The 20,094-nt window shown below is 51.6% G+C and overlaps 8 protein-coding genes across 8 annotated transcripts; 4 read left to right on the top strand and 4 right to left on the bottom strand.

Moving 5' to 3' along the window:
* Window positions 1–560: 560 nt before the first annotated feature.
* On the top strand, window positions 561–2,288 carry P153DRAFT_325007 (Clavaminate synthase-like protein). The gene is made up of 2 exons (XM_033665260.1): window positions 561–1,181; window positions 1,259–2,288. Exons 1-2 carry the CDS (start codon window positions 612–614, stop codon window positions 1,850–1,852), a joined length of 1,164 nt encoding a protein of 387 aa, XP_033519951.1. The 5' UTR covers window positions 561–611; the 3' UTR covers window positions 1,853–2,288.
* An 847-nt stretch (window positions 2,289–3,135) lies between these two features.
* Window positions 3,136–4,878, top strand: P153DRAFT_400363 (cytochrome P450). The gene is made up of 2 exons (XM_033671810.1): window positions 3,136–4,603; window positions 4,675–4,878. The coding sequence occupies exons 1-2, from the start codon at window positions 3,159–3,161 to the stop codon at window positions 4,856–4,858; spliced, it is 1,629 nt and encodes a 542-aa protein (XP_033519952.1). The 5' UTR covers window positions 3,136–3,158; the 3' UTR covers window positions 4,859–4,878.
* Window positions 4,879–5,332: 454 nt separating this feature from the next.
* On the top strand, window positions 5,333–6,720 carry P153DRAFT_434587 (uncharacterized protein; the record flags this gene model as incomplete). The annotated part of the gene is made up of 2 exons (XM_033673093.1): window positions 5,333–5,457; window positions 5,549–6,720. Exons 1-2 carry the CDS (start codon window positions 5,409–5,411, stop codon window positions 6,718–6,720), a joined length of 1,221 nt encoding a protein of 406 aa, XP_033519953.1. The 5' UTR covers window positions 5,333–5,408.
* On the bottom strand, window positions 6,706–8,414 carry P153DRAFT_425935 (protein serine/threonine phosphatase 2C). The gene is made up of 4 exons (XM_033672573.1): window positions 8,287–8,414; window positions 7,996–8,099; window positions 7,517–7,905; window positions 6,706–7,462 (listed from the first exon to the last, which is right to left on the bottom strand). Exons 1-4 carry the CDS (start codon window positions 8,323–8,325, stop codon window positions 6,948–6,950), a joined length of 1,047 nt encoding a protein of 348 aa, XP_033519954.1. The 5' UTR covers window positions 8,326–8,414; the 3' UTR covers window positions 6,706–6,947.
* Window positions 8,415–9,806: 1,392 nt separating this feature from the next.
* P153DRAFT_389711 (uncharacterized protein) lies at window positions 9,807–10,259 on the top strand (the record flags this gene model as incomplete). Its single annotated transcript, XM_033670860.1, has 1 exon — window positions 9,807–10,259. The coding sequence occupies one exon, from the start codon at window positions 9,807–9,809 to the stop codon at window positions 10,257–10,259; it is 453 nt and encodes a 150-aa protein (XP_033519955.1).
* Window positions 10,260–10,752: 493 nt separating this feature from the next.
* Window positions 10,753–14,153, bottom strand: P153DRAFT_299698 (Vps54-domain-containing protein; the record flags this gene model as incomplete). The annotated part of the gene is made up of 2 exons (XM_033664295.1): window positions 10,753–10,954; window positions 11,008–14,153. The coding sequence occupies 2 exons, from the start codon at window positions 14,151–14,153 to the stop codon at window positions 10,753–10,755; spliced, it is 3,348 nt and encodes a 1,115-aa protein (XP_033519956.1).
* Window positions 14,154–14,947: 794 nt separating this feature from the next.
* Window positions 14,948–15,653, bottom strand: P153DRAFT_300183 (uncharacterized protein; the record flags this gene model as incomplete). The annotated part of the gene is made up of 2 exons (XM_033664316.1): window positions 14,948–15,393; window positions 15,443–15,653. 2 exons carry the CDS (start codon window positions 15,651–15,653, stop codon window positions 14,948–14,950), a joined length of 657 nt encoding a protein of 218 aa, XP_033519957.1.
* Window positions 15,654–16,198: 545 nt separating this feature from the next.
* On the bottom strand, window positions 16,199–19,477 carry P153DRAFT_299860 (DNase I-like protein; the record flags this gene model as incomplete). Its single annotated transcript, XM_033664302.1, has 2 exons — window positions 16,199–17,349; window positions 17,395–19,477. The coding sequence occupies 2 exons, from the start codon at window positions 19,475–19,477 to the stop codon at window positions 16,199–16,201; spliced, it is 3,234 nt and encodes a 1,077-aa protein (XP_033519958.1).
* Window positions 19,478–20,094: the final 617 nt, after the last annotated feature.

Raw genomic sequence — 20,094 nt, forward strand, 5'->3', positions numbered from 1 at the left:
TGACAGAATTGTGTTTGTGTAGATTTCAAATTCGATGAAGGGCGCGTAACGGGAGATCCAAGCTAGCAACCAACCTTGACAGAGCAATGGTACCCGCATAATCTGGTGTGAATGCGCGATGCTAGGCCTCACCAGGCAGGCAGCCAAGCTCCAATCAGATGAGTTAGACATTCTTTAGTAGACGCTAAGCTTCTCTTACATGTGGTTGCAGGTGCAAGACGCTTTCGGATATTCCTCTAGTTAACCCAGTCCTGGTCATCTGATTGGAGCTTGGCTGCCTGCCTGGTGAGGCCTAGTACCGCTTAATTACGCCAGATTATGCGGTAATGGTTCAGAGATTCGAAAGGTGATGCGAGACACGAAGCTCGTTCAGATTCTCTCTTCGCAAGATTGTTTAATCGTTTGCAATAATCTTGGAGGCACAGCTCGCGATTGGAAAAGGACTAGGTTGAACTTGTTAGGTGGAAGAGTAATTATGCACGGGCCAATGAATTTGTAAGAGCTCTTTCGTACATGTTAATGCCCCGCTTTTGTTATCTCATGCCCAACCTCCTCTATTTCTAACACGAGCCTCCCAAGCATCCCAAGACAACAACCAAACAACAGAAACCATGGCAACAGCAGATTCAATAACTCCTTGCGTGGCTGATACAACGACGTTCGACGAAGCCCGTAAAGGCGCGTCAGCCTATCTGCAGTCGAGACTTGCTGCCAAAGGCCAGACTGGCGACGAGGACTTCAAGCTTCCAATAATCGATCTTGCACCCTCGTTCTCCTCGTCTCTTGCAGATCGTCAAGCAGTCGCTGACGAGATACTCGAGGCTTGCACCACTTCTGGCTTTTTCTATATAAAGAACCATGGAGTTACGGAGGGTTCGCGTAGCCGTGTTCTTCAACAAGCTCGACGCTTCTTTGATGAGCTTAACTCAAAACAGAAGGGAGAACTGCATACCAGAAAAAGCAAGTTGGGCCTCGGATATGAGCCCAGTGAGTATACCTCGATCGCTGGCGATCAGGAGTTGAAAGAATGCTTCAACTTTGCGTATGAGGAAGGATTTGACAAGACTGGAGGAGATGGGCTTTATCGCAATTTGGATGGGTCGAAATACAATGGAAACTTATGGCCGAAGGAGGAGGATCTTCCAGGATTCTATGAAGTGATTAAGGAATACTACGGCGCTGTGAGTTTCCTGTCGACGTGTGGTTTAGTCGTATTCTTTGGCTCTATATCCTCGAACATAAGCTGAACGGTGGGCAGGTACTTGATCTTGCACGCCATCTTTTCCGCCTCTTCGCGCTCTCGCTCTCACTTCCAGAAACATATTTTGACCACATGACCACGCATCCAGGTGGAATCGCCAGATTGCTCTACTATCCACCTCCTAAGAATCCACAGCCCCTCGCATCACCGAGCGAACAAATTGGCCTAGGGGCCCACTCAGACTACGAGTGCTTCACCCTGCTTCTCACCTCCGCAACACCTGGCCTAGAAATTCTCAAGCCATCCGGGGAGTGGCACGTTGCGTCCCATGTGCCCGACACGTTTCTAACGAATATTGCTGATTTCATGATGAGATGGACAAACGGACTTTACAAGAGTACCGTGCACCGAGTAGTAAACAGAGGCGCCGAGGCGAGGTACAGTGTGCCGTTCTTCTTCTCTGTGAATTACGATACGGTTGTCGAGACGCTGCCTACCTGTCTGAAGGAGGATGAGAAGAGCAAATGGAAGCCGATCCGAGCCGGGGAGTACATTCTTGAGAGGCTAAATGCTACGACGAAAGATGGGGCGGGGTTCTTGGAGAATGAGGCGGTTTTCGACAAGCAGAAAGAGGAAAACGAGTCAGAGTAGAGGAGATAAATCGCGTGATTTCTCGATCTAAATTATAGCAAGGTAGGACTTGTTGTGTTGCCCGGTCGTATCTGTGCTCCGATGTTGCATTTCACCACCCGTGTTTTGCTGTTCGCCACTTCTGTGCGCTCTCCAGAGCGACTTCTTGTGTGTTTCTTACGCTGTTATGAAAGAGTAACAGTATCCGATTTACCCCTCGGGATAGAGAGATTAGGTCCTCAACTCTCGCAAGTCACTCATGATCAGGAATTAAGATTACGTCCTATACGAACGCAGGTCGGCTTATTCACTTGATCACAACAACAGTCGCCCTCTTTCTGACACTCATCCCTTTACTTTCCAGGTCCATATCTCTGGATCTTCGAAAACGCCGCTTATGGACCAGGTAGCCAATAGGAAGAACAAATATTTTTCTTGTACCAAGTTACCAAGCGAGAGGCAAACTTGACTATACGCACTTCCTGCCTGTCGGTCATCTCCTGCTCGGTGCGGGCTTTCGAAATGATTGTTTGAAAAGTCCCAGAGCAAGAGAATGAACAAGAGGGCCTCTTCACAATGCGTTGTGCTGGAGGCAGTCGAATCGTCATAGTGTTGGGACGACAGATTTTGTGTGACCCATGGCGAAATGGCTTAATACGAGCAGTCAGACAAAACAACACACCTGTGAGTATTGATCTTGATGACTGTTTAGGTATAGACGAAAGTGCCAGGGGAACATTCTTATCCAGCTTTGAAAGAATCTTTTGCGCAAGAAACGTAATTTCGGTCGGTGCGGGTATTGGAGATCCTTGGATATGTTTGACCGAACCCGCCGACGCTCACATGCCTATCTGCGATACGATGGAATTGGACAACGATTTTGTTGTTTACTCATCACGTTTAGTCTGCCATCAACGACACATGTGTCTCCAGAAGATTGAGAGTTGGTGCAACCCACCTTGAACGGGCTTCAAGAACGACCGAGAAAAAGGAGCGACAGAACGTTGTCTAAATGGGTTTCACTACATCGAGGTCGACCGAGCGGTGAGACCTCCACGTGTAGCTGATTGGATACGATGGGTCACTAATCATTAGACTCACGTCACCATATTCTTGTGCCCGGAAGTAGACAGCCCGGCAGCATTGATAACTACGCGCACGTCTTCAGAATCGCCGCTTGTTGTGCGTTGTTGCTTGTTTTTTGCATACGACCCACAAATGTGCCTGTCTCGCATAGGGTGCCGATCAACAACTTGCAACAACTCTTAACCTCCTCTTTTGCTGTCAAAAACTCGCCCTTTGTACAGCTCTTCATCTAGCACCCAAGATGGCAGAAGATTTGGACGCAAGCACGTCTCGCAAAACCATCGCCCTCATCGTCTTTTCGACATTTTGGGTTACTGCAACTGCCTACAACTACCTCCGCACAACTCGGTTGCCACCAACAATACCATGCGTAGGATACGGGAAAGGTTGGATCGCAAGCCTCCGTAATTTCTTTGCTGTAACGAGGAGCAAAGAGTGGTTGATGGAAGGGTACGAAAAATACAGCAAGCGTGACGAGCTTTTCGTGCTACCTGCCGTACTGGGCATGACCGCTGAAGTCGTTATCCCAAGATCACAGATGGGCTGGATGCTTGAACAGCCGGACTCTGTTCTTAGCACCAGTGGAGCGCACTACGAACTTCTCCAGGGTGAATATGCGTTTGTTAAGCCCATCATACTGCAAGACCCGTACCACGAGCACGTAGTGCATAAGAATCTGGTGCGCAATCTGAACGCGATTGTCCCTGAGCTTGAAGACGAGGTCATACAAAACGTAAATGAGTTGTTCGGTATGGATACATCTGAGTTTAAAAAGATGGACGTGATGGAATCGTTCATGAGACTGGTTCCGAAAATCACGAATCGCATGGTTGTTGGTCAACCGCTATGTCGTGAGAAAGGCCTGCTAGATGCTGTGCTTAGCTTCACTATGGACGTTATACGAACGCAGTTGGTCCTGTTCCTAGTACCAAAAACACTGCACTGGGTGATAGGAAATCTTCTAGGACTTGCTTCGAAGTACCATTACTGGAAATCGTCGAAATTTACACTACCGCTGATCAAACAACGACTTCAGGACATCGAGAAGAAGAACAAGGGGCATCCAGACTATGAATCGTGGAAGGCACCCAATGACTTTGTTACATGGAGCATTCAAACAGCACTCACAGAAGGTAGAACCGACGAAGCTGATCCTCGACGGATTGCTATGCGCATGTTGCCCATCAATTTCGCAAGCATTCACACCACGTCCCTAACTGCTTTCGAAACCATGAATCATATTCTTGCTGCAGACCCTAGTGTTCTGGAGGCTCTGAGGGTGGAGGCACAACGCATACTACAAGAAGAAGGCGGTTGGACGAAACAGGGATTGGCGAGAATGCACCGCATGGACTCTGCGATCAGAGAATCACAGCGCGCGTCACCCATAGCGTTGACATTCGTGCAACGTAGGGTCAGCCTCAAAAACGGAATCACCACTCCAGAAGGGTATGTCTTACCCTATGGAACGATATTATCATGTCCCTGGACACCTGTCGCATTCGATGATACTATACATGAAGACCCCTTGAAGTACGACGCATTTCGTTATTCGCGCCCTAAAGAAGCATACGACGCCATGAATGCCGACGAAAAGGGAAAGGTGGACACTCTGAAGCTGAAGCAATCCGGCCTTGTCACTACAGGTGATCGTCATCTTCCGTTTGGACACGGACGGCATGCCTGGTGAGTACATATTAACATCTATTCGTACTGCACTTCGAGAAAATGCTTTGGTGCTAACTGTGTTTATCTAGCCCCGGACGCTTCTTCGTTGCGCACGAACTGAAGATCATATTCGCACATCTACTTTTGAACTACGAGTTCAAGCCACTGGCAAACAAACCGAAGGCGACGTGGGTGGTTAGATTCCAGGTACCTCCACAAGTACAGATTGAGGTCCGACGTCGTGGCGAGGGGCATGATTCCAAGATCTTGTAACTTAATGTTGATAAACTACGATATATATGTGTTCTGCGATAGGATCATCCTAAAGTGGAATGTCTACAGATCCTTCTTAAGATAGTTACTTCGACTGGCAGTCAGAGAACGGATCTGACCATCTCAACGGATCAATGATGTATTGCTTCATGACAGGCTCATAATGCATCGTCGAGAACGGGTTCGATATTCGTGAAGTTTCCTGATGTACATAGCCAACCAATGTAGAATTGAGCTTTTCAGCCATCATCGTTTTTCACAAGAAGATCCCGATTAGACTGCTATCCTTATACACTCCACTTGAGAAGGTCCCACGAAGGATCTGACCCAGAAGTGTTGTTTATCAGTTGCTTACCGATATGAGGCAGCGACGTAGGTCCAAGTGTGGGGCGCAAACGGCCGACCCCACGCGCCACCAATCCATGCAATCGGGTTTGGGCATTCACTTCCACACCACGCAGCCCATTTTTCGTCCACCATTACAACAGTTCGACAGCAACACCGTTGTACAGGAAATTGTGAGAAGTGCGCCCGAGGACTACCAACAAGTATGGAGGAAATCTTACTGCAATCGATGAACGCCCCAGCAAGCGCAACAGGTACGTCAGTGGGTCAGGTGCTTGGTGAATAGTTTGAATAACATGCCAACCCGTTGTCTGTATAGCTTGAACAACAACTGACGCCAAACAGTATACCAACATGTCCGCCTTCGCTTGCGAAACCTCAAGGATCTGCGGAAACTACTACAAGAGCATGAAACCCCGAAGAGCCTCCTTGAGATGTCATGTGAAGATGTGCATCGACTCGGCAAGCAGCACTTCCCGCCTTCATCATCCGGTTTTCGCCTAGCAATTGTGACCGACGAGGACGCCGTGCTGGAGGAAGCGCGTCAAGCGCGAGACTGGTTATCTGGAATGCTCGCATGCCATGAGAAGCTGCTCAGCCGAGAGCACTTATTGCGCATGTTCCGACTCGCGATCGAGAAAGACATGGCAGGACAGAAAGAGCGCTGGTCAGAGAAAGAAAAGCTATACATGGTACTCACAGACCCTAAGCTCGTAACTCTAGAAGACAGACTCAAAGCTGCGTTCACCACAGTCCTGCACCTGAACCTCGCGCAGCAGCTACAGCACGTCGGCGAGAAAGCTCAAGTACGCTTCGACCGCGTCGAACGGACCGAAGCCCTGACCGCACAGACCGACGACATCCGCGACTCCATCGTAGTCAAGGCTCGGAACGTTAAAGTCGACCACTTCGCATGCGCCGCCCCTCTCTCCCTCCTCACTTCTCAAACACCTGCAGAAGAAATTGCATGCCCGATATGTCAAAACTCTCATACAGACATGCGTACCTTTACAATTCCCGACCTGCTCGCCGACTACCCCGTCCGCATAAAGTACTGCGGACACTTCGTCGGCAAAGCGTGTCTAGAGCAGTGGATGATGACGCCGAAGATCGAGGCGGCGAAGTACCCGCACCGTACGTGTCCGCTGTGTCGCGTCAAGATCGAGGGCGTGGACACTCCTGCCCTTCCTGTGGCGCTGCGCAAGCATGTCGTGACGGATTGGCGGGCGATGGAGGTGTTGAGGGAGATGGAAGAGGGCTGGGAGATGGAGGTGGATGAGTGTCTTGATGCAGTCGTAGCGTGCATGAGCGAGGAGGTTGCTGTTGAAGAGATGCTAGCCGAGGTCGCAAGGCGCAGGATGACTAGTAAATGGGGGTTTGAGAGCGAAGAGAAGATTCTGAGGAGTAAGTTGGAGGAGCTGAGGAAGGAGAAGTGGGTTTGGGGGTTTAGAGGCGATGCGATTTGGCGAAGGTTGAGAGATGAGTGGGTCGGGAGTGGAATTGTGAGGAAGGATTAGCATTGAGATATATGAGATGAGTGTACCAAATACCCCAGGATATCAACTAAGACAAAGAAACCTCCCACTGCTATTTTGAAATATGTGCTTGCCGATGGAATCAAGTATGAAATCGTTCGGTAGAGCGCAAAATATAGGCCTCGTCGACATCCAAACCCTTTCCAATCTTGGTTCCGCGCTTGTATGGTTCCCTTTAGACTCCAGACTCCCCTGTCTGCACAACATTCTCAGCTTCTCAGAAAGTTGAGCGAGCCCTTAACGTAGCTTATCGACGACCGCCTACGTGACCTCTTCTTTTCTAGTGTTCCAGCCGACAAACTGTCCATGCTGTCTTCCCTCACACGAATCCTCCCATTCATCGCATCTCCATCCGTATCGAGCGCTACAACCACCACCGTGCAGTTATCTGCAGCCGGCTTGACTATTGCCCGCTCTGTAGCACGCTCCGCAATCTCTTTCGCGCATGTTTTGCTCTTTAGCGCCTCGACTGCTAGTTTTGTCTCTTCTAAAGCATCGGACTCTTCGCCCACGCCATCGGAAGCCAACAGGATGAGGGATTTTCCAGTAAGGTAGCGTACACTGAAATGTGCCTGGATGGAGACGAGGTTTGAAGTGGCTCTCTTTCCCGGGGCGAGTCCAGTTTCGACACCAGCGAGGTCAGAGAGATCGTGTCCTGCGAGTCTGTTTACCCGTGGTAATTTGTAGTCCAGATCGCCCAGGGCTCGGGACATGGAAAGTGCACCTCAATCATATATGTAAGCATTACCCAGTGGATCCAGTTAGCAGTTTCACTCACCAATTCGGGGGATTCCTGTGATATACGTAACCTCACCACCCGCCTTTTCGATTCTCTTCTTCTCTGTCGGTTCATCAGGCTCGTGCGCTCGACTCACGATTGCGAACTCCCAGTCATCCTCTAAACTGTCGGGACAGTCTGCAAACACGGCATGTGAGTCGCCCAGATTCGCTTCTACGAGGAAGTTTTGCGCGGTGTCAATGAGTACGAGTGTGACCGTGGAACCACCTTTTAGGTCGAGCAGTGAGAGCTCCTGGTCTTCTGCTGTGAGAGCGCCTTGGATACCTATCTTGTATCTTTCTGCTGATGGTGATGGAAAGTTGGGTAGGTGGGTGTCCAGATGTCTGAGTAGGTTTTGATACATATGGTTGACTGTTTCATCTCCCCCACTGGAGTTGTGTTAGGTCTGGCAGCCTGAACAACTTGGAGATAGTCTGCAATTGTATGCAAATCGTCCCGAAGCTTCCGGGTATACATACTGGCCGTCGTAAATCGCAAATATTGCCAAATCCTTCCGCGAGGGCACTTGGCCTGGCATCAACGCAACATATCGGTCCTCTTGGTGATCCCTGTCGCCCTGGATCTGTGGGGTAAAAGTTAGCGCGGGTCCATGATGATCCAGAACCAGCCTAGCTATTCTCCATGTTTTGAGCTCCTGAAAGGACACGCATAGAAGCCGTGACGACATTCAGCCTTCAAGTAGTCTCCTCTACGTTAGGAAGAGTAGATATTGCGAGTAACGGCGATTGGATTGCTGGAGTTACACGAACCCTGGATATTCCGACGTCGACAATCTGAACTTTGTCCATTTTCGGTATGTGTCTTCAGAGAGTGAGTGCGGCCGTGGAAAGAGGGTCTTATATTGTGCGGTTTTCTTAATGGTCTCCTTGGAGTTTGAGGAGTCGTGGTGCCAAGCGGTCGATGACGTTCGAATCGCTTATGGATGGATCGACTGCGCTTGGGTGGCTTTGAGGCATTTATCAATTGCTTTTTGGGTTTGCGAAGCGTTTGCAAACATGCTCGCGTGTGCACGTTTACAATAGATCGGTGACTAGACAGTAGCATCGAGCGATTTCATGCCCAGTCAGTCTCAGTGTCACGTGCATCCTTTTTTGAGTCATTGAAAGCATCTCCTTGTCACAATCATATGAACGAGAAGCAAGAAATTGGTCGCGTGATAGAGGACAATATAATCTATGCGTGGCGAGCTCCTACAGAACTCTCGGAGTGGTCGACTTCGTTCATAGAACGTTCACGCCCAACGCGCTTCCAGGTAGCTTGGAAAGTCCGGGAGGAAGCTGTGGAATACCGCAGCAGGATCGTACTTTGGTGGGTCAACTTCTAGGCTCTTCCAGGCTAACAAATCTGAAACTCAAAATGGTGTCTTAGAACCGAGAACCATGGTTCATGAAGGTGGTTGAGGCTGTTACCAAGCGCTTTGCTCTGCGCGTCCACGTTCGCCTTCACGCACGCCATAGTTTCAAAAGTAGCTTCAATGTCCCAGCATCGTCTGCGGCATTACTTCACCGCGAACTCATATTCAAAGCTGAGCAAGTTTCTTTGCTAGATTATTGGAAGATGCCAAACGCTCTGTACTTTGTGTCATGTGTCGGCATTTAGAAACTTCCTTGAAGGTTTGCAAATATATAGACTGAGTTTACCAGTCAAATAGAGGAGATTGGAGGAACTCTAATGGATATGATATACATAGTCAAACGGGTCCTACCGCACGGGAGGTGATTCAAAGTTTCTATTAGAGGTTTTTCAAGCGTCAAACACCTCAAAAAACACGCTTCAAGAGCGCCAATTCCAGCAGTAAAGAAAGTTAAATATTAGCCTGTGGGAGAGCCTAGGAATCACGATGTAACGCTTCTCAGAAAGAAATCTGAAGATCTAAATTGAGCGTCGATGCAAGAACGAAACGTAAGACTGCCGAATCTTCAAGGCAGAATGCAGTGAGAGGCTTTTGTGAAAGAACCAGTAGGACTCAACATGACTCCAGAGGTCGAGGCCGTATTAGTCGGCTCTGCAAGCTGAACGTATACAATGCCTTAAAGCAGCATATACAACTATCTAGATTCCAGCCCGGCCATAGTCACTCAGGTAGATAGCCTCCACTCTGAGAGTATGATGTCGACTTTGTACTTTCACAGCGCGCACCGTAAACCTCCAGGAGCCTCTCATACTTCAATCTCTCCCATTTCTTCCCACTTTGAAACACATCACAACACCTAGCCTTTAACTTCTACAAGTAATCAACAAACAAAACACCCACCTCCAAAAACTCAACATGTCCTCTCCCCACCAACAAAACCCCCCCACATCGCCCACCCTTCACCAAGACCAAGGCTCAATATCCTCTAACCACTCCAATACATCCGCCCAATCAAACCAAACTCAACCCAATCCACCTTCCACCCCTACCCACACAAACAGCACCTCCCCACCCCCCAACACCCCTTCCACAACCAACCCCTGGACCGCCCTCTCGCCATCCAACAACCCCTGCATACACTCCCACACCCCATCCCCACCAACAAAACACAACGAGCATCCCACAAACACCACGACTCACGACTACGACCCCCTCGAGGGCCCATCGAATAGAACATATGTGTTTATTGCCGGTGGAGATGGGAGGGTGGTCGTGCGGGCTGATGAGGGTACGTCGGGGGCTGGAGGTAAGGGTCGGGCGGAGTTTAGGAGGAGGAGGATGATGGCGAGACTGAGTGTGAGGCGCTAGGTACGGGGGGATTGAGGTGGTGGTGTGGGGAGGAGGGAGTGGTAACGTCGGACGAGAAGGTGACAAAGATGGAGACGTAAGTAGTGGAGCAGTAATAGCAATGGTGATATAGATCGAGAACACCACCCGCACAAGTACAGTCCCAACATAGCAATTCATTCATATCCACATCCACATACCGCTCTATGAACGCCATCACATCAACCAAACCCCCTCCCTGACGTGACAACAAGAGCGCCGAGAACCAAAAACGCCATGCTAGTTTTCATTTGCACGCGGGGATATTTCGCGTGAACTAGAAGCATTGTATCTAGTGTGTATGTACTCAGCCCACACACGAGCTCGGCCGGTGGAACGCCTGGTTCGGCCAGCTGTGCATGGGGCGAGGAAAGAAGGTAAGATGTGTAGTTCGGCGCTTTGGGAGGTACAGAAGAAGTGCCGCCTCGCGTTGTGTTACTATACAGCGGGAGCAACGCCCTCATGAGGCACCAGTCTATGCAGTCCCGCCATTGGCACTGGTGTTCTCTTCCGTCTTTTCATTCGTAGGGGGTGCGGATTCGGATTGTGGTTGTGGTTGTGGCTGTGGTTGCGCAACCGTCCTGCCCTCGACGAGCTGAATCAGATACGCGCCAACGTTCCCCGCGCCATCGATGGGACCGAGTTTTGCGTCGAAGAGTTTTGCTTCACGTAGTAATCTAGCGACGAGTTAGTCCCTGTGCTTACGTATATATTGGACAACTCCACATACCTCGCCTTTCCCCTGGGCGTTGCAACCGCCGCCTCCGTGATGACTTTGCCCACCTGCTCGCGGTAACTCTCAAACACCGGCGCCATGATCATGCGGACCTGCATCTCGCTCAGGTACTTATTGATGACTTTGTGCATGGTTACCGTATCCTTTGTCAGGCTCTCCATGCTGGGACTAACAGCCTTGTTTGCCTCGGCCTCGCTATCCCAGTCGACCTTCTTGAGGCTGCGCATGTGCACTGTCGCGCGACCAGAAAGGATGTCGGTGAGTTTGTCGTGGATAGAAACCTGTTGATCTTGCAGAAGGCGTTTGGTGTTGTCGAATTCGGCGATGGCGGATTTAGTCGTCGCTGTAGATCGGCGGCGTGCGCATTCACGTATGTAGGGGAGAATGGCGATGATGAAGGAGAGTGTTTGGCTTGCAATAGCCAGATGCTTGGTGTTGATATTCTTGAGGCCGGCAGAGTGCATGGCGCCAGCTCCGAGGATGAGTTGGCATAAACGTGAGTTGAAGAGCTTGATGTATTCGCAGAGAGAGGATGAGACTTCCGAAGTCATGCTCGGGATGGCGGAGAGGAGGATTTCGAAACGTTCAATGCCGCGGATGACGTAGGTCGACGAACTCGATACTGTGTACTTCTCTTCGTCGACTATGGCGGGAACGGTAGTTTTGCCTTTTTCTTTGGGTTTGTCTTCGGAGGTGCCGTTTGTCTGTTCTGAATTGCCATTTACAACTGGCTCCTTGATTTCTCGAAGAATGTCGCCACTCTGCGCCCAGTTGGGTGGGTCGCTCTCCATGCCTTGTAGTATTCGAGCCAGAACCTCAGTGTCTTCCGCTTCGAAGTCTTTCGGTTCCCATCGATCCGAGTCCATGGCTTTTGCGAGTTCTTGCTTCTCAATGTCTCCATATTTAGATACAAAGTCAGTAATGTGATTGTTCACAACACCCTTCAAGGCTGCCCCGGACCGCCCAGAGACTGCCTCGCATTCATCGGCGAACAATCTACAAAGCTTAAAGTACCGCAGGAACCGCTCGAGTGGAAGACTAGTTGTAGGTTCCGAGCGCACCTTCAATAGCTTTGTGATCTGTGTTTGAGCCGCATCTACAGCCTGACCAAGCAAGCTCGACATATCTAAAGCTTGCATCCACTCCATCTGCAGATCACTCCCAGATGATGTGCTGTTGCCTTTGCTCATGTAGTCATCAATGTTTCCAATCATGAACGGACTTCGTGGAGGAGACCGTAGCCCACCGGCAGACAAGGGAGGTGTTGTAACGCCGCTAGTAACGTCGAGCAGCACCTTTACCTGTATACTGAGCCGGCGCAGTGCTTCGCCGGTATCTGTAAAGATGTTCGCGAAAAAGTCTTCCGCATCTGCAGGGTCCATAGCGCGAAGATTGCGAGCGAGGATAGAATTCTTATCTTGCTGGCTGTGCCCTCGACTGTCTCTCGTCGATACGGACGTCATGGACGCTGTATCATCGTCCGTCGAACTAGGGAGGTATTTACGAATGATCAGCTTCATCTCTTTGACGATCAGGTCTCTGAATGTGGCACTGGCCTGATTAGTGAAGTGCGCTCCACTCAGTCCGTACAAGCTTGTCCGCAGATCCGATCTGAAGTTCTCACTTGTCGTCATGTATGCAGGCAGAAGTGATCTTGTCTTCTGGTGGGTGCCTCGTGTTTTCTGTGACGCTCTGACCCATCTTTCCAGGGTGTCGTGATTTGGTACGTTCTTGACATGGTCGCGCAAGTCTGTGAGCAGTGTCTGTATAAAGCGAGCCTCAAACCCGGTGCCTACACGAAACTTGAGCTGGTGTATGCCCTCGAAGACCCCGTCTAATGCTCTTAGATTGCGTAGATCGATGAGGTTCGGAGGTAACCGCGCGTCCAGCCAGGACGTGGATGCGGAGTCTGTGGTGTCGAGCGCGCCAGTGATGAGTATTTCTACCATATCCAGCCGCGACATGGCGACTTCGAGCTCGCCCTTGCTGACAACTTCATCACAGTGCGACAGTCCGACCATGACGGCCTGCAGCTGGTCCACAGCGTCGGTGAGTTTTCTGAGGTTCTCTCGCCGCCGCTTTAGCTCGACCACTTTCAGGCCTCCCACTGCCATCTGCTCGTCCAGACGCTTGAGATCTTCCCTGATCTCTTTGATCTTGGTAACCGACTCAGACGCGTCAGACTCGAGTTCGCGCAGTGAGCCGAGAGCGGCAAAGAACGACTTGGATGCCGTGGATATAGCGGATATTAGGTGCACCTCAACTGTGTCCATGTACCAGGACAGCTTCTCCTGCAGTATCGCATTGGTTGCCAGAGCTTTCCTCCCTGTCGGTATGGGCGCATCCAACGAACCATTCGCGACATCCGCATCAACAGCACCCTGGGTGCGCACAGGCCGTACCACTTCCGACCTCTCGCTGACTATGTCGAAGGTCCGTGGGTTCTCGAGGTGGAAGTTCTCGTCGAAGTAGACGTGGGGGATTGTGGACAGGGGCGTGGCAGCGGGAGGGGGGCGTTTGGAGCCGCTCGTACGTTTCTTTGCTTTTGGTGATGCATTGGGTGTCGAAGGTGTCCCGGACAGGTTGGGCGTGACTGCTGGTGAGCCCGTGTGTAAGCCGCGGTCCCGGCTCTCTGCCCGCTCGCTCTTCTTAGAGTCCTGCCTGACGGGCGGCGCAGACTCAGCTTGGGCTTCTGCCTTTGCACGCTGGAAAGCATCGTATAGATTCCCAATCTGGGCGAGGTAGGGGTTGAAGGCGGTCGGTTCGATGTGGGGGATGTTGGCGAGGGTCACGGGAGGTATGTCTCGAGTTGAGGGCGGACGGTGACCAGAGGCGGCCGTGGCTGTGGTATGGGGGAGCATACCAGTCCTCACAATAGGCGGTTGCAGCAGCGTCGAGATCGCATTCTGGTGCTGCTCCCTCACGGCGCCCATGTTGGTCTTGAAGCCGGCGTCCAGCACTCCGCCCACCGAGTGTATCGAGCTGGCCGTGGACCCGCGACGTGGCTGATAGCGCCCGCCTGTGGAACTCGGCCGCGTGGCCCACTCATTCTGCGGCGGCGGGAAGGGATACTGCGATGTATTGGGCGTGAGGAACTCGAAGCTCTCTGTGGACCTCCGAGGGGATCGCGGCGAGGACATGATCGCAGCGCAATTCGGGGGGGCTCTGCTGGCCGAGGCATGGGGCGGACGACGAGTGCGCGTCTATTTCATGTCGTGTTTTGCACGTGCGATTCCAGTTCTTCTCTTGGTATCTGGAAGGGGCTCAGGTAGTATCTCGAGGCGTAGGGATTACTAAATTCAACGTCGCGTATCCCCAGAGTTCCTGCCCGATGATGTCGCATCGAGGGCTTGGCGGCTGAACGGCGCGACAGGGATCATGGATTGATGTCTAGATCCATCTCCAACCTCTGCCATCCAAAGTATTGCATCTGTATTGCCTAGACCACATAACAGTACTTCCATGTGAGCTCAAATACTACTACAAACCCAACCCTATCATCAGAGACATCTTTACACCTCATCGTCTGCAACATAGCTTTTACATCCGAGTTCCCCTGTACTCACCATCTCACTCACGATGTTCACTCTCCTACCATCTCAATTAACCCTAACCGGACCACCCTATAATATCTGCGCCTGAAAACCACTACGCTGTTTTACACCTCGTCACAAGCCCAACGGAGCAACATTGACACAACCTCACCTGGAGAAGTTTAGAACCGAGGACATCATCTCGCAAAGAAGATATGTGTGGTAGACAGCTACCGAGTCAGAAACCTTATATCAACAGACAGGAGCAGGTTGATAGTTCTTCATGTATCTGTCTCATTGTATCAACATCTATTTTTTTTATGTAGACCAATACTCCTTATACCCATGACTGAAAATGTCAATTCATCATGGTCATAACTCTCCAAGTCTCAATGCCGCTCCTATTTCGACCCCGACCCCTCCTTAGTCGTCTCATCCGCATCACCCTCCTTAAGTTTCTTCTCGCGCTCCTCCTCCCTCTTCCGCTGCAATTCCTTGACCTTCTCAGGCGGGCTATCCTCAATAAGATCCGAATCGTTGTTTATGCCGGTCCACTTGGGCAGGCCGTCGGGAATATCTATGACGCGCTGGCCGTAGAACATATGGCAGCGGGGCTTGAAGTACGCCTTGTCCTCGTCCGTCTTGAGGTGTATGAGGGAGGGGAAGAGCAGGATCATTTTGCGGCCCTCGTCCATGATGGGCGAGTGGCAGTACGAGCAGCGCACTTTGCAGGGCAGCTTGTGCTCGATGGATTTTGAAGATGGGTCGTACCATTCTAGCTCGTGGTGGCCGTGCGTGAAGTTGATGTCTTCCTTGTGGAAAATGGCAGCCCATTGGAAGGGGGCGGCTGTGACGAGTTAGCAATTGCACAGGATTTTGAGTAGAGCTGTACGCACCATGCTGTGTTTGACAAGTAGTGCAATGGCAGAGCTTGCTGTCCAGAGGCTCGCGACGGCTCAGCTGGTACTTGACTTTCCCGCAGTGGCAGTTGGCCTCGTACTTGACGTCGAATTCGCTGGTGTCGTGGATCTTGTAAGGCGCGTGTTGCTTCCACTCAGACTTTCCGGTCGTCTCATCGCCGCGATCCTGTTCGTTGCTCTTGGCCATCTTGAAGTTCGATTGGGTAAACGGTCGCGTGAGATGTGCAGTTATAAGGCGGACGCGAGGTAGTGCAGTTCCAGAGTAAAGTGGCTGTCGACGGAGGGCAATTGCAGATATTGACATAAAAGTAGCAGAGTTTGGAGTGTGTAGTTATGTAGGAACAGATGTTACGAGTGAGTAGACATAGCAATTGTTGTCGATCGTCGTCATTGATTGTTTATGAACGCGAAATTGACGTCACCATGATATCGCGACGACACATGACTTTTGGTGGAGATCCCCTTGCCCGCGGGGGCATCGATCAAGCCACGATCGATTCATAAATGCGCAAAAAGTAAAGTCTATGGTGCACCTCCCATGCATCGCTTTTACGCTGATCTCAACGCCTCATATGCTCATTAGTAACTCACAATATTTCAAAGGTCTTGCTAAATTCTACACCTTGAGAAGCTTCTGGGCTTCTTTCGCAGATAGGCCAAAGACGTTAATCAGATGATCGAGCCTGTTTGTCTTGTCAGTAATGAAATCTGGATGTGTTTGGAATATACAACTCACTTGATATCTCCCGCGATCCGTCTCCTCACCGCCTCAAACTCAACTTCAGCCTTGTCCTTTGCCGCGTCTTGCCTCCTCGCATTGATCGTCTTGACACGTATCTTGAACTTTCCACTGACTGGTCGATGATCCGACACCCTGACGCCTTCATGCCGCCGGTACTCGGTCTGCTTGATCCTACCCAAGCCGCGGTAGAGCACTCGATCGCACCAAGCAGGTGATCGCTGTTTTTCAGACGAGTCGTAGTTGTCGGTTCCAACATCGTACTTGTAAGTAGGCGCAAAGTTGATAGGCAGTTCGTTGAATGCACGAAGGCGGAACCCAGGGTTGCGTTTACGCGAGAGAAGTAGCTGATCGCGATCTAGGAGTTTCGCCAGATTTCCCTGCCTAACCGTCTCAATGACAGTGTTCCGCGGCATGGAGTCGATTCGATAATTCAGATCGCCATTGAGGATGCAAATCTCATGGTCAAGGATCATTGAACCATCACCCCCGCCGACAAAGAAGTTCTCGCAATCGATGGGTGAACGATTTCCCGGTAGAGGTGCGGCTTCCATGATAGAGGCCGCGTCGTTGTTGCGATGTACCGTTTGGGTTTGGCCGGCTGCAAGATGGCAGTTGATGAAGCAAAGCGAAGAATCGTCGACAAAAAAGCGGACGACCAACGCGCCCTTGTTTCCGACTCGTCCACTGAAACCCAGCTTGATCTCAGCGCCGCTCACGTCGCGTATGTTGGCACGCTCTGACCCCTTCACAAAGATGCAGGTAAACAGGCCCACAAGATTGGACGTGTGAAGGAGAACATAGTTTTGCTTGGGACTGTATTCGTCCAGAATGCGCATGAGATGGTCCCGCCAGGTCCGGTATTGATGAGACATCTTCTCATGTTCTGCGTCCTCCTTGGGTTTCTTCTTTCTGAAAAAGCTCTTGGCCGTGATTTTCTTGTCTTCCAAATCTACCAGCTCTTGGAATCCGAAGACTAAGATATCAGGGGGATCGCTCGGTTCGAGCAGCTCCCGGAAGAAATTCTGGTCCTCGGCACTTCGCATATTGGTGGGTTTCGATGCACCTGCATTCCAGGTCATGACTCTTGCAGTCAGTTCTCTGAATTCGCAGTATTCAGAGTCGCGTTGTTGCATCAGAGTTTCTACACAGTTAGTCAGCATTCCAGATGTGAGTAGAAGACACCTACCAAGCCAGTCATTCTTCAACAACCCATCCCAGATCCGCAGCATCGAGTCAGTTCCCAACGAAGCAACTTGGAACCTGTCCAGCTTCCAGATACTCGTCCGATCGGCTATGATGCCAGCAATTGGCTTATCGTGTGCTTTCCAATCCTTCAACACTTTCCAGGGCGTGCACTTGGTATCGTACACATAGATCATGCCAGTACTGTAGCCAGCCCACAGGTTCTCGCCTACACCAACCAACGAGCTGATCTTGTATACGCTGACATTGACAACACCAAGACACTCGAAGTCTTTCTTGGCGTATATTGTGACCTTGCCGTCGGTGTGTCCAAAGTACATGCGATCGGGCTGGCTGCTAACGATAGCGCCAGAAGTCACGTCTCCTACGTTGAGCTGTGACAGAGGGCCATCTGTCATGAGTTGAAAGTGGTTGTGGTCTGTAGTGCGGTTGTAGACTCTTAGCTCCTTTCCAAAAGCTATCCACAGCTGCGACCCAGATATTATGGAGAACGTATGGCCGCGTGGAAGACGGAATGTAAGTGGGGTTTGTTGCAGAGAAGGCGAGCCCGTATCATCTGCCGGCCAAATATGGAGTTTACCCTCGTCGTCAAGAGACCACATCTCCGATGCATATCGGAAAATCTTGACGATGGGAGAGCGTGCGTGAGCGTTCGTCTTGTTGCAGACCACGCTTTGTGTAGGGATATCAATCTCAAGCATCTCACCCGTGTTTGTGCCGAGCCACAATCGTCTGCCCTCGTGCTCGACGTCTTTCGCGGGTCGAAAAGCCAATGCAGTGGCTTTGACGGTATCTCCATGGCTCTGGTTCATGAGTAGGCGCCCGTTGAGCACATTCCACACATTCGTCACATATCCTGTTGTGCATATGTAATCGCCGCATATGGCGAACAGCTTGGTCTCATAACCAGTTGGGATTCCAGTAGTGTTGTCGGGAAAGATTGGTGGTCGCCGATTCGCTTGTGATGAGTCGGGGTAGTCTGTCAAAGCAGTTGACGGCTGTTTATCTAGAACGCTATCTGATTCATCCGAGTCGTACGTGTAGGGTTGCGAAGCTTGTGTGGGAGCTGGAATTGGCCTCTTCATCTCACCGGACTTCCGTGGAGGGGGTGGTTTCGGTGGTTCCAAGGATTTGGCAGGGGCTGAGTTTGCAGAAACGTTTATTGTCTGCGTCCGCCGTGGTGGAGGCATGAACTTATTCCTAGTATCAGCCATGAACTCAGCAGGGCGGGACATATCGAAGGAACGTCGGACTGGTGGTTCGAGCGGCGGTGGTCTTTGTAGCTGCATGCTCTTTCGCATGTCGAAGGTATCTCTTTCCCTTCTAGCTGGTAGTGCAGGTCGATCATCGGGCAAATCGCTTGAGCTACGCGCGTGTGATGGGGGTGGAGCCATTTTCCGTGGCGGCGGGTTCCCAATCGTCCGTGGATCAGTAGGGGGTAGACGTTCGGCGACTGCATGGTGCACTGGAGGTGTTGGGAAGTAGCCCTCGTTTGGAGCAACAGCTTTGGGTCGCGTGAATCCAGCGAACACAGGAGGAGAAGGCTCGGCCTTTGCGCTGCCTGCGCTGCTCGGTGGAGTACTGAAGGGCGATGTTGTCTCATCTGCAGGCCCCTGAGAGGTTTCCGGGGCCAACGATGCTCGCGCTGCAGCATCGACAGAGGATGGCTTCGACGGTATTTTTGGTTTCCCGGCTCGATTAATGGGTGGAGGGATGGGAGGCGCGGCAGCGGTGGAGCGATCGCTTTTGCGCGGGTCGCCAGAAGGTGATGTAGCGGCGCTAGAGGAGAATATGGACTTTGACTCGGAAGATGGGGTGGGACCACGACTGGGTAGTTTGAACGACCTCTTGCCGTTCAACGACGGCGCTGGGGGAGAAGGCGAACCCCAGGCTGACTGTGATAGTGGTCGCGAGGGCCGCGGAGCGAGGACGGGAGACCCTGATGATCCCGGTGCTGGCGATTTGGGCGACTGAATTGTGACCTTGGGAGGAGATCTTGTGGGCGATCTGGGAGGAGAGAAGGCCACCATCGAGGTCGGCCTGGGCTTGGGGTTGCTCCATGGCATGCGCCGCGTGCCTGCTCGAGGTGTGACGGTCCCAGCTCCACTATAGTCGTCTACATTGGGCGAGCGCCGATCCATACACTCTCTGGGTATGTCGAGAGATATGCGCCCGTCCAGCCTCCTGTGGTCCTCTGGCATGGCAAGACGGTCGGCGGGACCCGGGGAGTGCTGGCGCGGAGTCGCAGGCGCTGGAGCTGGCGCGGGCGATTTGTTCACGCTGAGCAGGTTCTCGAATTGGGCGCGGAGAGAGGATACTGGCTTCTGCGCAATCTGTCAGCACATGCATCTCTGAGCAGGAACACGGGCACTTACAATGGACGAGCCATCGGTGTTGTCCTGTTTCGGGGACTCCATGGTGTGTACCTCCGCATCAGCCGGCGCCAGAAGGTATCTTGCAGTTGTTCATCGACCCCCGAGGCGCTGTTCCCATTGAGCGCTGGCCGTGGTGTTGGGGGAGTGCTGGGCGATCATGCAGCACGCGACTGCATACACGTCGGTGCAAGGAATGCGGATGAATGGAGCAGCTCTGCAGCGCAAAGAAAACACCGTGGCTGTGTAGGGACCAGAGGGCGGCGTCTTGGGTGTGTGTGGAGAGACGCGTAGACAGTGTGTGCCTGTTC

Source organism: Dothidotthia symphoricarpi (assembly GCF_010015815.1).
Source record: "Dothidotthia symphoricarpi CBS 119687 unplaced genomic scaffold P153scaffold_20, whole genome shotgun sequence".
Classification (NCBI taxonomy): domain Eukaryota; kingdom Fungi; phylum Ascomycota; class Dothideomycetes; order Pleosporales; family Dothidotthiaceae; genus Dothidotthia; species Dothidotthia symphoricarpi.